General features: G+C 41.9%; 1 protein-coding gene across 6 annotated transcripts in view; it reads right to left on the reverse strand.

Moving 5' to 3' along the window:
* The window catches only part of sgip1a (SH3GL interacting endocytic adaptor 1a), an 87,330-nt gene that overhangs the window by 6,847 nt on the left and 66,550 nt on the right, over positions 1-13,933 (reverse strand). For 3 of the 6 annotated variants that reach the window (XM_050056036.1, XM_050056034.1, XM_050056033.1), the window contains 10 exons: positions 13,395-13,469; positions 12,430-13,191; positions 10,710-10,831; positions 9,035-9,188; positions 4,698-4,757; positions 3,579-3,690; positions 2,169-2,324; positions 756-891; positions 429-631; positions 218-282 (listed from right to left, as the gene is read on the reverse strand). In XM_050056036.1, coding sequence (XP_049911993.1) covers positions 218-282; positions 429-631; positions 756-891; positions 2,169-2,324; positions 3,579-3,690; positions 4,698-4,757; positions 9,035-9,188; positions 10,710-10,831; positions 12,430-13,191; positions 13,395-13,469 — 1,845 coding nt within the window. Of the gene's footprint in view, positions 1-217; positions 283-428; positions 632-755; positions 892-2,168; positions 2,325-3,578; positions 3,691-4,697; positions 4,758-7,862; positions 7,923-9,034; positions 9,189-10,709; positions 10,832-12,429; positions 13,192-13,394; positions 13,470-13,933 lie in introns of all 6 variants that reach the window. The other 3 variants (XM_050056031.1, XM_050056032.1, XM_050056035.1) reach the window with 2 other exon arrangements.

The following is a 13,933-nucleotide window of genomic DNA, read 5'->3' on the forward strand; positions in this document are numbered from 1 at the left end:
CTCAATCTCTTCCAGGCTGATACAATCTGAGATATAGATGATATAGATACAAAGAAATGTCAATCCCAGCCCTGGAGGTACTATCAGATGATTTTAAAGCCAGGATTATGCTTCTAATATTATAAGATTTCAACACAATACAATAAACAGAATTCATCACAAGTCTATTTTGAATATTACTAAGCGATATGTGTTACTTTTATTTTACTGTACGTACCTCCGTTTTCAGATTTCTGTGAGATATCAGGAATCTTCCACAGGATTCTTTGCTGCTCAGCATTCCTGTCAAATTCATGAGGACAGACAATCCATTTAGGAAGCTCCTGATGTGACCAATTACAAGTCAAAGTCCAACCATCTTAAAGTAAAAACATTTTTTGCAGATACTATGTACAAATTTGTGAGTTATAACAAAGTGGAGACTGTACCATGCAGCAGGAGGTAAGACAGCCTGTAGTTTTGAAACCCCTCCGTCGACAGGGACGAGGAACTGGACGTTGTTGAGGGCCATCGGCGTCGTCATGGCCTCCCCGTTGTATTTGTAGTCTATCCTCAGGTCAGTGCTGGTGGGCTCACATCTCCAGCTCACCGCTAGATTCAGAGGAATCGACTGGAGCCCCTCGGCCGATACCTGCACACAGATAAGCAAAAAAAAAAAAAGAAATAAAATAAATAACTAATAGCCAAAGCTGTTGTGTAGCTCTCAGCGTAGTGAAGTCAAGTCATAACTCTTGAGGAGGAGGGGGCAAATTCACCTGATACTTGAGCATGTCCACATTGTAGTATGTTGCTTGTGGCTTCTGCTCTGCCACCTTCTTTAAATGGGATATCAGGTTTGGCATGTTCACCCAGAAGTCCTTGGCATTGGCCTTGGCTTGTGTGGTGGTGTCGCTGATGGGGGAAGCACGTCGAAATAAAAATTAAGAGTGCAATGAGGAATGTTTGACAAGAAAAACAAACTTATTTTGGCTTTAACGAATTTGGCAACATTGACTTTCACAGCATGAGTTTGACGGGCTGTGGTCAGCATTTTTAATTTTAACAATATGCCACTAGGGGGCATGCTTTACACTTGTTAAAGTATGCATGTTTACGAAGACAACATTTGATTGACTTCTTGCAGAGGTTACCCTGCATTACTGTAAAAGGGTGATATTCTATGAATTTAAATTAGTGCTGAATCATAATTTAGTGACAGCAATAATTATTCAGCCGAGGCAATAAACATCTAGTGTTAATTAATTTATTATAGCTTGTTAACATTCAAATGAGCCTTTATAGGTATTTATTAGGTATTTTACAACAGATGCAATCATGAACTAACTTATTTAAACCAAGGACGATAAAAAAACAAACAAAGAAAAGCTGACCTCTGAAAGGGTGACCTCATAATGACTCAGTATGAAGTCAGCGTTAGTGTCAGAGATGATCACACTGAAGTTTACTCATACTCTCTGGTCAGCACTTAACAAACCAAACTGGGAGAGCTATATGGGATACTGAATGTTTTATGAGCCATTTCTCAGATAGTTTTACCCATTTACATCTTTATTAAAAATACAGAAATACGTGCACAAGTACATCTAAAGCTTTGCTAGTTTTTGGTTTTGAAAAGCAACAAATTATGTATGTTTGCTGTAAGTTTTACTTCGTTTCTATGCCATTTTATGTTCTTTCTTCCTTTTAATTTACACACAAACACATCAAGTTTTCCTTGTGTATGATTCAAGTTAGTAGGATATGTTGTGTGGACACAAATATTATTAAAATGATTATTATGAACAATGAATTGGAAACAAATATAGTTGATAAAGAGTTTGATTTACACATACTTACACAAAGTGACTTCTTTTGATCATATGATGCCACATGCTGTTTAGCTTTTATCTTACATTCTCTTTATGTGACATTAATGTTATTAAAACAAATTATAAGGCACAGTGAGTGTTTGATTTGGTTTTGATGAAGTTTGGTTAAATCATAAACACTCATAACACATAAAAAATGAGGAGGAATTTCCAAGCTGCCCAGTAAAGCATTGAGACTCTAACTACGCATGTGAGGAGGATGCAGTAATCTTTTCACTTCTTCACTGCCTCCAGTGAAAAACAGTGCATTTATTTTATGTTTCTGAGAGTGAGGTGGTGAGTTCACAGCGACGTCATTACCAGCAGAGGAGCTGGGGGTTAGGCAGCACATGCTCCAGTCGGCTGTAGTTGGTTATGCTGAAGGTTAGCACGGCAGGGGACGGGTTATTGGCAAAGTGCCGCGTGATTCCCGCCGGAAACGACAAAACCATCTCACCTATGATCTTCACAACACACCTGAGAGGAAGAGGAAGGCAAGGAGTGGGTTAGAGACAGAGCAGAGTAGACATCTTGATAAGCATCCGATGGGACTGTTGTAAACCCAAATTTGTTTCACATACTGCAATATCTTCATAAAAGTTTGTGCCCATGAGCCTGAATCACAGCTTTATGTATTCAACACTTTGTAGATCACGATTCACACAACCCTAGTTAATATTAAAAAGGCCTAACTCAATAATTCAAACCTATTAGTTTATTCCTCTTTGCTCCTCAACCCACCTCAAAGCAGTTTAAACAGAAAAAACTGAGCATGCTCAGTGAGGTCTGCCTGACATGAGGCTGCACTGCAGAGATGGGAATGGAGACACACATTATACAGCCCATATTCACTATGATAAAGGAGTACGTTACCAAGTACAACCGCACTGATTTTTTTCATTTGTTTGCTTTAAAAGTGGGAACACTTTAAACCCTCTATTTACAGTAGCATGTACGAGAGGTACATGGTTTTCACCACACTTTAATTTAATTTTTCTGTGCTTATTAATGCATTAATCAACATCAACAAGCATTTGTAACTGGTGTATAAACAGATGTTTGACAATACAATTTGTAATTTGTAAACAATATGTCTTCCTCACTCTCCCTGATAACCAAGAAAACTGTTTATGAAGGTTTTAGGCGTCAGAAAACATACATGGAGCTTCAAAGTGTTAAAAATTGAAAATAAATGAATAGAATTAATAATAATGAACATAAAAAATACATAATTATTATTGTAATATACTATTAACAGTGTTAAACCTCCCTGTGAATGATGTGTACATGTATATAAACTGTAAATAACAACTTTCAATACACACATGATTTGTTCATGCGTATAATCATACATATATTGTTAAATATGATTACAGCTATGTCATACTGTGTTATCAATCCTTTATATACAGCAGTTACAGATGCTTCAGAAGTTATAATCATTGACATATATATATATATTAAAAACACTTAAATGCACAGTACACTAAAATGTACTTGTATATGTGACTGTTTAAAGACTTCTTAGAAATGTTAAATAAGAAGGTGATTAATTTAAGCATTACTAGCTCCAGCGTTATCCTTTAAGTACTGCTGTCTAAACTGAATGAACACACACTTTATATCAGCAACACATGGGGAAAAAAAGCCATGAAAACTGGTCGGGGAATCCCACTGTCATAAGTAATGTCAGGACATGTTGTGAATGTGTGAAGCTGTTTGTTGACCTACTTGCTGGGGTCAGCTCCTTTAAAGAAGGCGTTGACCGTCTCTGTGAATGCAGCGGCCACAGGAAGAGTGTCCTGAGCCCCCATGGTGAGAGGACTGGGTCCTCTGGAGCAGCCTGGAGGCAACACACACACGTATAAATACACACGGTAAAATAGTCTGAATAGGGCAACACACACACTCAGACGATGTCCATACTTGATAATCCAATGAGCTGAATTTGTTGCCATTAACTATCCCTTTCTGGTGTGTTAAAGCTTAAGACAGGACTACATGAAACATCAATGTATTGTAGCTTTAACCCAGTTTAAAATACATAACAGATAACAGAGGTCAAACACATTAATAATAGATACATGTTCCAACTTCCAAACCAGGACTCTACACTCTTCCTAACCAACAGTGTGTGGATGAAATGAAGAGCACATTGTGTGCATACTGCTGGGATGAGATGAAACCTAAAAACAATTTGAAATGAGGACAAATATCGTTGTTAGTAAGGTGGCATGAAAACAGCAGGGTTATGTGTGACAAGGATACCCATTTCTCTCTGCTCTTTGACTGTGAAATTGTAGCATCAAACACAATTACCTCAAATATCTCCCTCAAATTAATGAAGTTTTGCACACTGACATCTGCTTTTAATTGAATGAGCACAGATAGATGAGAAGGGAAAGGCAGAGGCAGACACAGAGAGAGGCTGAGAAAGACGTGCATGCTTATTCTAGACATGCTGTTAAAGCTGAGTTATTCTGACAAGATCAAAGAAGATCAGAGAGCCTGAAGATCAAACCAAAAACCAAACGACCAAAAGGACAAAAGTGACGACAAAGAGATTAGTAAAGTACACGAAGAACGATGATTCTTCGGGGAATGGAAGGCGGTCAGCGCAGACGAAATCAGAATGAACAATGTCAGGAAGAGAATGTAGAGAAAGATATGACAAGACAGCATATGAGAGGGGGGGGGCTCAGACAGGAGTTAGCATGGCGTGGGTTAGGGTGATGGAGAGGAGAGGGAGGGAGGAAAGAAGGGGGCAGGGCAGGGGAAGGGGACAAAGCTTGCACAAATGAGCCTCACAATAGAGTGTGTGCGCGCTACCCTGGTGCAGAGAGAACTTACCTTCAAAGGTTAAATAAAACTTCCCTCTGTCAAACCATACAAGGGATGGCTGGTCATTCTCTGTGTGGGGTTGAGGGGTGGAGGGAGGAGGGGAGGTGGGGTCGGGAGAAAGGGACGAGGAGGAGGGAGGAGGAAGAGGAATGAAAGGGAGGGAGGTGGGTGAGGAGAGGTGAGAGGAGGGAAGGAGAGAAGGACAGTAGCGTGAGTCTCACATGGCAGGTCTATCACACGTCACAGTGGGGTGAAACGTGGAGGTGGAGGCCAAGGGTGGGGGGACGAAGAGACACAAGGCGAGACAGAGCATGTGACAACATGGGTGGTGTTTTTTTTGTGGGTGCTTGCGTGCGTGAGGAGAGGCAGGAGCCAGGTGGAGCGGGGGCCAGGTGTGTGCTGCTGGATGCCGGCAGTGGAAGGACTCAATATGGAATACAGGAGAGAGGAAGTTGAGGCTGCCAGGAGAGACAGTGCGGTGGTTGCCAGTTTCAGGGGCAGCAGCCAATGTTTTCTCTATTGTGCGATAAATAAAATGGGAACTCCACACCAGCTGATACTCTAATTCGTGGCAATTTAGGTAGCACTAAACTGGCACTACTGTCTCCATCAGTGGCAGATTGTTCATATCGCATTTATCTATTTTAGGCTTTCCTCTCGGCGTCTTACTGTGCTCACATTTTCCTCCAGGCCTCCACTTTTCAAATTATGAAACAAATGGAAGTAGAAGACACCCTGCAGGGGGCAGCCATGATACCGAGAGAGCAGGGAGAAGGAGCAAGATTGTGGTGCACAGGGAGAGAAATGCTGCGTCCCAATTTCAGGGGTTGGATCCTCCAAGGAGCACAGACTATGAAGGTGAAGACAGTCTTTCCTCACAGACGGTCCTGGTTAACTGGATATGCCAAAGATATATTTCAGGTACTATATAAATAGTGTCTCCATTACAAAGTATGTTCATCAAAGCGCTGTAGCAATTTTTCCGACTGCAAAAAAGGATCTTTATCAAACATGCCTTCTATGTGTTCATTCATAAAATCAGCCAGGTCATTATTATCAGATTTACACACTCAAATATCTACAAACATTGGCCTAAAATGTCCCGTATTGTTTGAGCTATACTTCAAACAGCTGACAATATTCAAGTACCAGTGATCAGCTCAGCTAGTTCCTGAGTTAGGAGTGCACGCTGGCAACTTTCACTTCAATACATGATGGACAACTGGCATAAAAAAGGACCAAGTGGGGTGTCCTGGTGGCCTAGTGGTTGCGACGCATGTCATGTGCGTCCAGACCGTCCTGGTACACAGCAGTGTACCAAGTTGATGACCTTATGAGTTTATAGTGATTGCCCCAGTATGCACTGAATAACTAAACAGTGATCAACATGGCCCCTTTTGTTTGTCACACGAAGAAGATACTTTGCTCTGGGGACACAAGTGAAACAGGAGGATTACAGGATATTACAGGTTGCAAAAAATACACCGGATCTGTCCTTAAACTTTGGGCAAAAGAAGGCCTGATTCATCAGATGTATTTTGATGAGCCTCTCAAAAGAGACAAGCTTTTTATGAGTCTATGAATTCAAACTTTGGAGGATCTGGCCCCTGAACTGGGATGCAGCTCCAGTTTGACGAGAACAAGCCTCTCCATGGATTGTGTTGTGAACTATTTCACTAATGACAAAAAAGCAGCAAAAATATGATTCTCCCAATGTCAAATATTAGCTTTAACTCATGTCAGTGTTTCAGTGTGACACAGAGCAGAGCAGTTTGGGCTCGTTCAAGTCCATACTATTGTCTTGACGTAGGATCCCAGCAGTGAAGGTGTGTTGTTGAGTGAGTGCACTAGCAGAGTTGTTGGGTGATGGAACGATGAGAGCAGCATGGTGCTTCGAGAAGAGAACAAAAGGGCAGGTGTTCAGATGGGAAGGGCGGGTTTTGGGGTTTGTGTTTCTATGGCTTGAGAGTGACAGGTGTGACAGGTGGGCGTCAGGGGTCGAGTGTGGGAGTAGACCCAGGCTTTGGGGCCAGGTGGAGATTGGTTGAACTTGAGGCTGTGTCGTGCTACTCCAGCGGTAGAGAGAGGATGACATGAATACCAAACAGCTGCTGCCTGTCTAATTCGGCCTAATTCTCATGCCAGACTTCAAACGACTCTGTGAGCAGCAGCTCTGATCTGACAGCATGTGTGAGAGTGCGTGTGTGTTTGAGTGCGTGTGTGAGAGAGTGAGAGAGAAAGACAGACAATATGGATCTCAAGGGCCCACAGATAAGGAGCTCTTCAGACATGCTCATTGAACACACAAACACTCAAACACACTCTTGTGGTGCAGACTGAGAGTAAAGGTATCTGGGAGGGACTGCACTGCACTCTGCACGCACACAATGTGTCGCCAAGAGAAGAGACACAAGGTTGCCATGGTGACATGGCGAGACAGCACTTGGTGCACAGTCATAAAACAGAGAGAAAAGTCTCACGAGCGGGCAGATGGGCAAAGGGGAAGACACTCAAACTTATTCGTAAAAAAAAAAAAAAGTTATGCAATAGATGCAGCTTTTTTTTTATGTCACCACAGTTTTCATTTTTTCTGGTAAATTTTGTCTGTGGGTAACAAGAGATACAAGAGAGTGAGGGATATACAGATAGGAGAGACAGAGAGATACAGACTATCATACCTATTAAATGCTTGGCAAATGTGTGGAAAGGTATGAGTCCACAAAGCAAAACAACAAAACAGCAAAAATTATGTTTTCACTAAACAAAAAAAAAAGCTGCCACATTTGAAAAGAATAAAATGAACGTGTGGTATGTCCCTACATCTGTTAGCAGACCCTGAAGTAGACTAGTCAAATGTGTAGGTATTAGGATAATGACACGTAGATGGTCTTTTTATATATCTAATAATTTGAAATGTGTTTAATGCAAAAACAGGCTTTCTGAAACTGAGCCAGAACGTGGGAAAAAAGACCCCAAGTGTCTCGCTGTCCCAATACCTAAACACTTTGACTGACATTCATTGAGAAAGCACAAAAACACTCAGTGATGGACCTTTACCCTTCTATGTCAAGTGCACTCTGGGTAAAGAACATCAAACAGACTGAAAAATGACACAAGAGCACTCCCCCCCAAACCCGACCCCTGTTCCTCTCTTTGAGTGGATCTGTACTGTACCTGCAAACGAATCAAAGTGTCTCTCAAAGGTGGGCAGTTTGTCTACATAAGCATCGTCTTCTGACAAGCCAAAAGGACAAATAAACAGACGAACAAACAAAAGGCAAAAAACAAAACAAAACAAAACAGAAAGCAAATCAAACCAAGGAAAAATAATTCAAAATAAAAATCAAAAAAAGTACTGTCATGCACACAAAAATGAAACTGTGAAGAACAAAAAATGTCAAATTTAGAAAGCAGTGAAACTGGAATAAGTGCGATTTATAATTAAAACAGTCTCAGTGACTTTTATATTACTGTCAAGTCCATCAGCTTAAAGACTACTAACAAAACAACAATGAATAAATAATGTACATTTAGGGCTGTAATGGAGACTTAAGTGAAATCTCCACACAGAAATTATATTTTCTACGTCACAGTCTGAATGTACTGAAGCCATGTGCTTATTATTTGTCCCTACAATCTGTTTTAAAAAAGCAACCACCAACCAGGGACTATATTCTGTTTTTATGTAACTGCTGCTGCCTCCAGAGTGCGTATTTCTTAAATCTATTATGACTCAGTCATGCTACAGTCTACTGAGAATTGCTGTTATCCACTCACAACTCTGCACTGCAAGTCCTTCTACACCAACTCTAAAGTTAAATCAAGGAGTCGTTGTTGATGTTGTGCCATTAATAAACACCCCTGCTTCACCAACCACTCATACTGTGCGTGTGAGGGTAAATATAAATTTGTTTGTGTGTGTCAACCTGAAGCCTTATCTATCTGTATCTATCTATATTAATAGAAATCAAGACACCAATGTCATGTTTTACATTTGTTCCCATCTATCTCCAGATAGTAACAGCTGACAACATGCATAGGTTTTAATGATGTGTGGTAATTAGATGCCACAACATGTTTTGGCACTCTATTACTGATATTCATCAATGAGTGGACCGTCATTGGCAGAAAACTGTCACCCTTTCCAGAAAACACACATCTAAAAATGAATAAATAAATATAAAATGCCGTGACTCATTCCACAAAAAAACGAGCACAAGGAAGGACAGGGCCAGTGCATAAAATCAAGAATGAACTTTTAATTTTAGACATGAAAAGTAAAATTCAACCATGACTGCTAGCCTCTGTGAGCACAGCTGTCAGATGGCCGTTGAGGGAGCACACACCTGACACGGACACGGAGAGCTCTTTACTGACGGTGGGGGTGGTGGCGGCACTCAGGGAATTGGTGGAGGAGATGGAGGAGGTGCTCTCGGCCCGCGCCAATGGGGCGATAGGAGGGGGGCTGGCAGAGTGGATCGGCGGGCTGAATGGACGATTCTGAAAAGATAAAAAGATACAGACAGATTGGACTGATGCAGAGGTGGGAGTAAAGTCACACATGTGCAAGTCATAAGCAAGTCTAAAGTCATAACCTTCAAGTCTCGAGCAAGTCACAAGTTACTGTGGTGAAAATCATGCAAGTCAAGTTGAGTCACTGGTCAGGTCAAGCAAGTCAAGTTACTCTCACAAACTCATAAAGATAATATAACATAAGCTGCACCCAGTGGTGGAATCTAACTAGACACATTTACTCAGGTACTCTAAGTATTGTATTTTTTAACAGAGTGGTATTAGTTACTTTTACTAAAGATTTAAATACTTCCTCTGCTGCTCCAAGCCCTCTGGTCAGGGTGACAGACTCTACTCACATAATGTACCTGCTGCTGCTGAGCAGGTGAGATAATAACGCACTGTTAAAATCCCCAAATGGGAGCAGAGCAGGAATGGGAAGCCAAAAAAAGAAAAAAAAAAAAAGTCACTGGGGAAACCATCTCATGGCGCACGGATGCACACGGCAAGCGCACATACACACACTCACAGATGGTGAACTTATGTTGGGACAGCAGGAAGGAACATTCGTTACGCACTGTGGCAGTATCAAAACCTTGTACAAATAAGAGGAGAGCCTGAGCACATAAAGCTAGCAGTGACATGTATCGGCTCTCACAGTGACAGTGAGACGGTGTGTCACTGGTTGCAAAGCAGGTTCAATACTGAATGAGTTGTTGTAGACTTATCTGACATGTATCACGCAGATAGAACTGAATAAAAGCACATGATGCTGCTATACATATTGCCACTCCTCCGAGGAGAGCTGCGGGCAGGAGGAAGTGGTAGTGTGGGCACGAATATCAGCCGGTGGATCCTCCCCCGCTGCGACATATGCGTTATCATATTTCAAAAACAAAATGTAACTTCTCAATGTCTAGAAAAATGCAAATATTAAATAAAAAAGTTAAGCCCTTTCAAGTCATCTGTCTCAAGTCATGAATACCAAGTCAAAGTCGGGTCTTTCATCAGTGTCAGTCAAGCAAGTCTCAAGTCCTCAAATTTGCAACTTGAGTCAGACACGAGTCAAGTCATATGACTAGTGTCCCCCACCTCTGGACTGAACAAAATGAAAGACATTTTTTAAGTTCAAGGATTTTGTATCTTAAACTAATGCTTATTATGGTTACATTTAGGTATCAGAAGTTATTTTGAGTAACCAGGTTAAGCTCTGATGATCACCTGAAAAACTTGTACCAAAGTTAATTTTACCATAAGCAAGCTCTACAGGTGGGTGTGCCTTTAAAAGGCTCTGTTATGGAATATTCCTGCTTGTCCATGTAAGGATGCAGGTGAGCCAAAAACCAGGAAGGCAGTGAATTAACCCCCCCGGGTATTATCTGACCAGCACTTGTTACAACAGTGACACAGTTTGATATTGTTAAGTGGGCACTAAATCTTAAACAAGGCAAAACACAACCATCTCAGTCAGAAGTGAAAATATAAAATATGACAAACTACAACACTTACTACATCTCCTATAGTGGGTTTCCCTGGAGGAAGTTTGGGCCGTGAAGGGGGACGAGGTGGAGGTGGTGGTGGGGTGGGGTTCGCTGACGAAGGAGTGGAAGGTCGCACTGGAGAGGAGGAACCTGCAGGGCAGAACAGAAACATATAGACACATATGTTATTTTGTTAAACCCTACTGTTCTTTTTAGATGTCTAAATGTAGAAAAAACCCCAATGTACACGCAGAATAAATGCATGATGGAAAGGATCATTTTTTAAATACACCGGCAAGCATATTTCCTACGTTTATTTTCGGAACATATTTTCATACTCACAGTGTAACAGGGGACAATATTAAAGGAATACTTCACCCAAATAAATGACCATTCATGTGTCAGTTATTCGTACCTTGTTATCTTGAATTCATGAAGATCACTGTTTTTCTCATATGCCTCCAGTCAATGAAGCATCCAAAAGCAGCAAACAATTTTTATTAATTTAAGTATTGGAGAACCTTATACTGCAGGAGTTGTGTGAGAGATTCTTAACAGATTTGTAATATAGTTGTGCTGTTGTTAAACGCGACCCCAGTTTGCTTTATTTTATCAACATTAGCCATTTCTGAATTCCTTTCTCCACCAGGGGAATGAAAGAACAGTTTTCTTCACCAATTCAAGGCAACACAGCATGAATAATTAATATATAAGTGGTCGTTGTGTGGGTGATGAGTTTCTGTAACAAGGAATGTGTATACTCAAGAATTGGTTTCCCTTTTGCAAATTTAAATGCGCTTTTCATGAAAAGAGAGACTAAGTTTTCATATTATTGTTTTACTTCAGTTGAAATTGGGTTTTTACTTCTGTCATGCACACCTCTATACAGGATTAAGAGAAGACAGCCTCCCATTTTAGATGCCTTGAGTATCTGTTACCACTGACAATAAGGATTTTCCTTAAGCTTCAACCACACAAAATTACTTCTTAATAACTTTGGCTTGTTACAGTTTATGCGCAGCTCTTAGTCACACACTTTCTTTAGTGAACTACTAGCCTAAATTTGGTCAATGTTTTCCCCTTTATTTGGACTATTTCTTCAAATAGTTATATATTCCGTATTAAGTCTGGCTTATTAAAATTTACCTGAAGAAAAATGTTAGTTTTCTGCATAATGGACAGCTGAAATGTTCATACTTTTAAAGGTAGAAGTCCTTCTGGCAGGACTAGCTGACAGCTCCTACAGTAGACAGTGTATGTGCAGTAAAAATGAAACTGTTCTACCAAACTGAAGTCTGACCTTTAACTACGAGTCAGTCAGAACAAAAACCTGCTCTAACATAACACAATTGTGCAGTAGAATGGTGGTGTATATACAACGGGCCAAAACATGACCTCTTTCCCAGGGATAAATAAAAATGCAGATGCACAGTTCACTTTGTGCAGGTTTAACAACAATGATGGTGCAATCAGCTGAAAGGAAAACTGGAGATGGTGCAATGCTGTAATACAATCTCTTCTCAACTCCAGTCAAAACAGTCTCCACCTAACCTTATTTGTATGGAGGCTATTAATATAACTAGTTGCTTGGCTGGTTTGATGATGAGGAAATTGTCAGAGTGTGACAGTCAATCACTGTCCTCTGAACACAGTTATCTAGATGTGATTCAGTAAATTATTTTCACCAATCTCAGCTCTAAAAACTGGTCCTCTATAAACTGTATTCACTACCGTCATTGGTCACTCACCGCTATTTGTGCCACCAGCTCCAGATGTAGGACCTGGTGACGACACCACCGCCCGATATGTCGGTGGAGGAGGTGGGGGAGGCGTACTCCGACTGCCCTGGCTAGCATCGTTGGGCGAGGTGACAGTTTCACCTCCGTCCTCTTTGGGTTGGGTGACGTCTGTGTTCTTGGACTGCTCCTCCTGAGACAGGGAAAGTGGCGGAGGGACGGAGCATGCTGTGGGTGCCTCGGCAGGAGGAGTCACCGCTGGAGGGGTGCTTGCTTTGGGAGCAGCAGCTGGTGGGTTGCTGGCAGGTAAGTCAAGAGGAGGGGGAGAGGAAGTGGGAGGAGACGCAAGCTCCTTTGGTGGTGCAGGGGGTGGAGAGGTGGCAAGCGTGGGAGGATTTCGGTCCTCAGGTGTAGGTGGACCCGAGGGGACACGAGGTGCAACAGGCTCCTCTGAGGGAGGCGGGGAGGTTGGGAGAGGGGGCACAGGTTCTTCTTTTGGGGGAGGGGAAGTAGGAGGAGGTGGTGCAGGGTCTTCTGGAGGAGGTGGTGATGTAGGTAGGGGTGGGGCAGGAGATTCAGGTGGAGGCGGGGAGGTTGGTACTGGAGGTGCTGGTTCCTCTGGTACAGGCGGCCGGTCAGGAGATTCTGCATTGAAGCAGACCCACGAGTCGCCTGTGTCCTCGCCAGCAGGGGGAGTCTCTTCTGGTCCAAAAATGTTGTCCAAGTCAGCTATTGAGGGCTTTCTGACAGAACTGTCTGCGTCTGGTGACACTTCTGAAACACAGACAACCAATGGACCAATCAAAGGCTGTGGGCTCAGTAAGTTTACACACAGAGATAAAACATAACGACAGAGAAAGTTAGAGCCAGAAAGTTAGAGATGAAGAAGCTTCTGAGATCTAAAGTTACAGTTTGTCTCATCCCGATGTGACAGTGCGATATATCAGGAGGCAGAAATAGATGAGAAGACCTCTTACCAGCGTTATCTGCTGAGGGAGAGCCAGTCGATGGGGGAGAGGTCGGGACATTCTTGGGGGGAAGTGGAGGTGGAGCTGCAGTCAAATCGAAAGTGCAACAATTAATATTCCTATAGCAGATAATTCCAGGAGATTACTGCCTAAACAATCTTGGGAACCCTTCGGCTCTCATCTGACAAACATAAAGCCTCTGAACAGCCAAAATTTCGGGAGATCTGGTGTTGCCAGTGGAAAACCTGGTGAAGATCCTCTACCATGCACTGCTTTTTGTCTACAGATCCGACTAGCAACAGGTCCACACAACATCTCAGCTCATTTCTATGAACTGATATCTACATATGAATACAGATATATTACACAAAGCTAATAAAAAGCGAAATCTTAATCAGACAATAGCTGATGGGTTCCGAGATTGCAATTTGACCGATGTGTTCAGCCTCTTTTGCTTACCACATCAATGACTTACCTGTGCACAACAGAAAACCTACTTAAACATGATTGGTCAATACTACTTGGATGACAAATGGAAACCACAATGC

Source organism: Epinephelus moara, chromosome 10 (genome assembly GCF_006386435.1).
Source record: "Epinephelus moara isolate mb chromosome 10, YSFRI_EMoa_1.0, whole genome shotgun sequence".
Classification (NCBI taxonomy): domain Eukaryota; kingdom Metazoa; phylum Chordata; class Actinopteri; order Perciformes; family Serranidae; genus Epinephelus; species Epinephelus moara.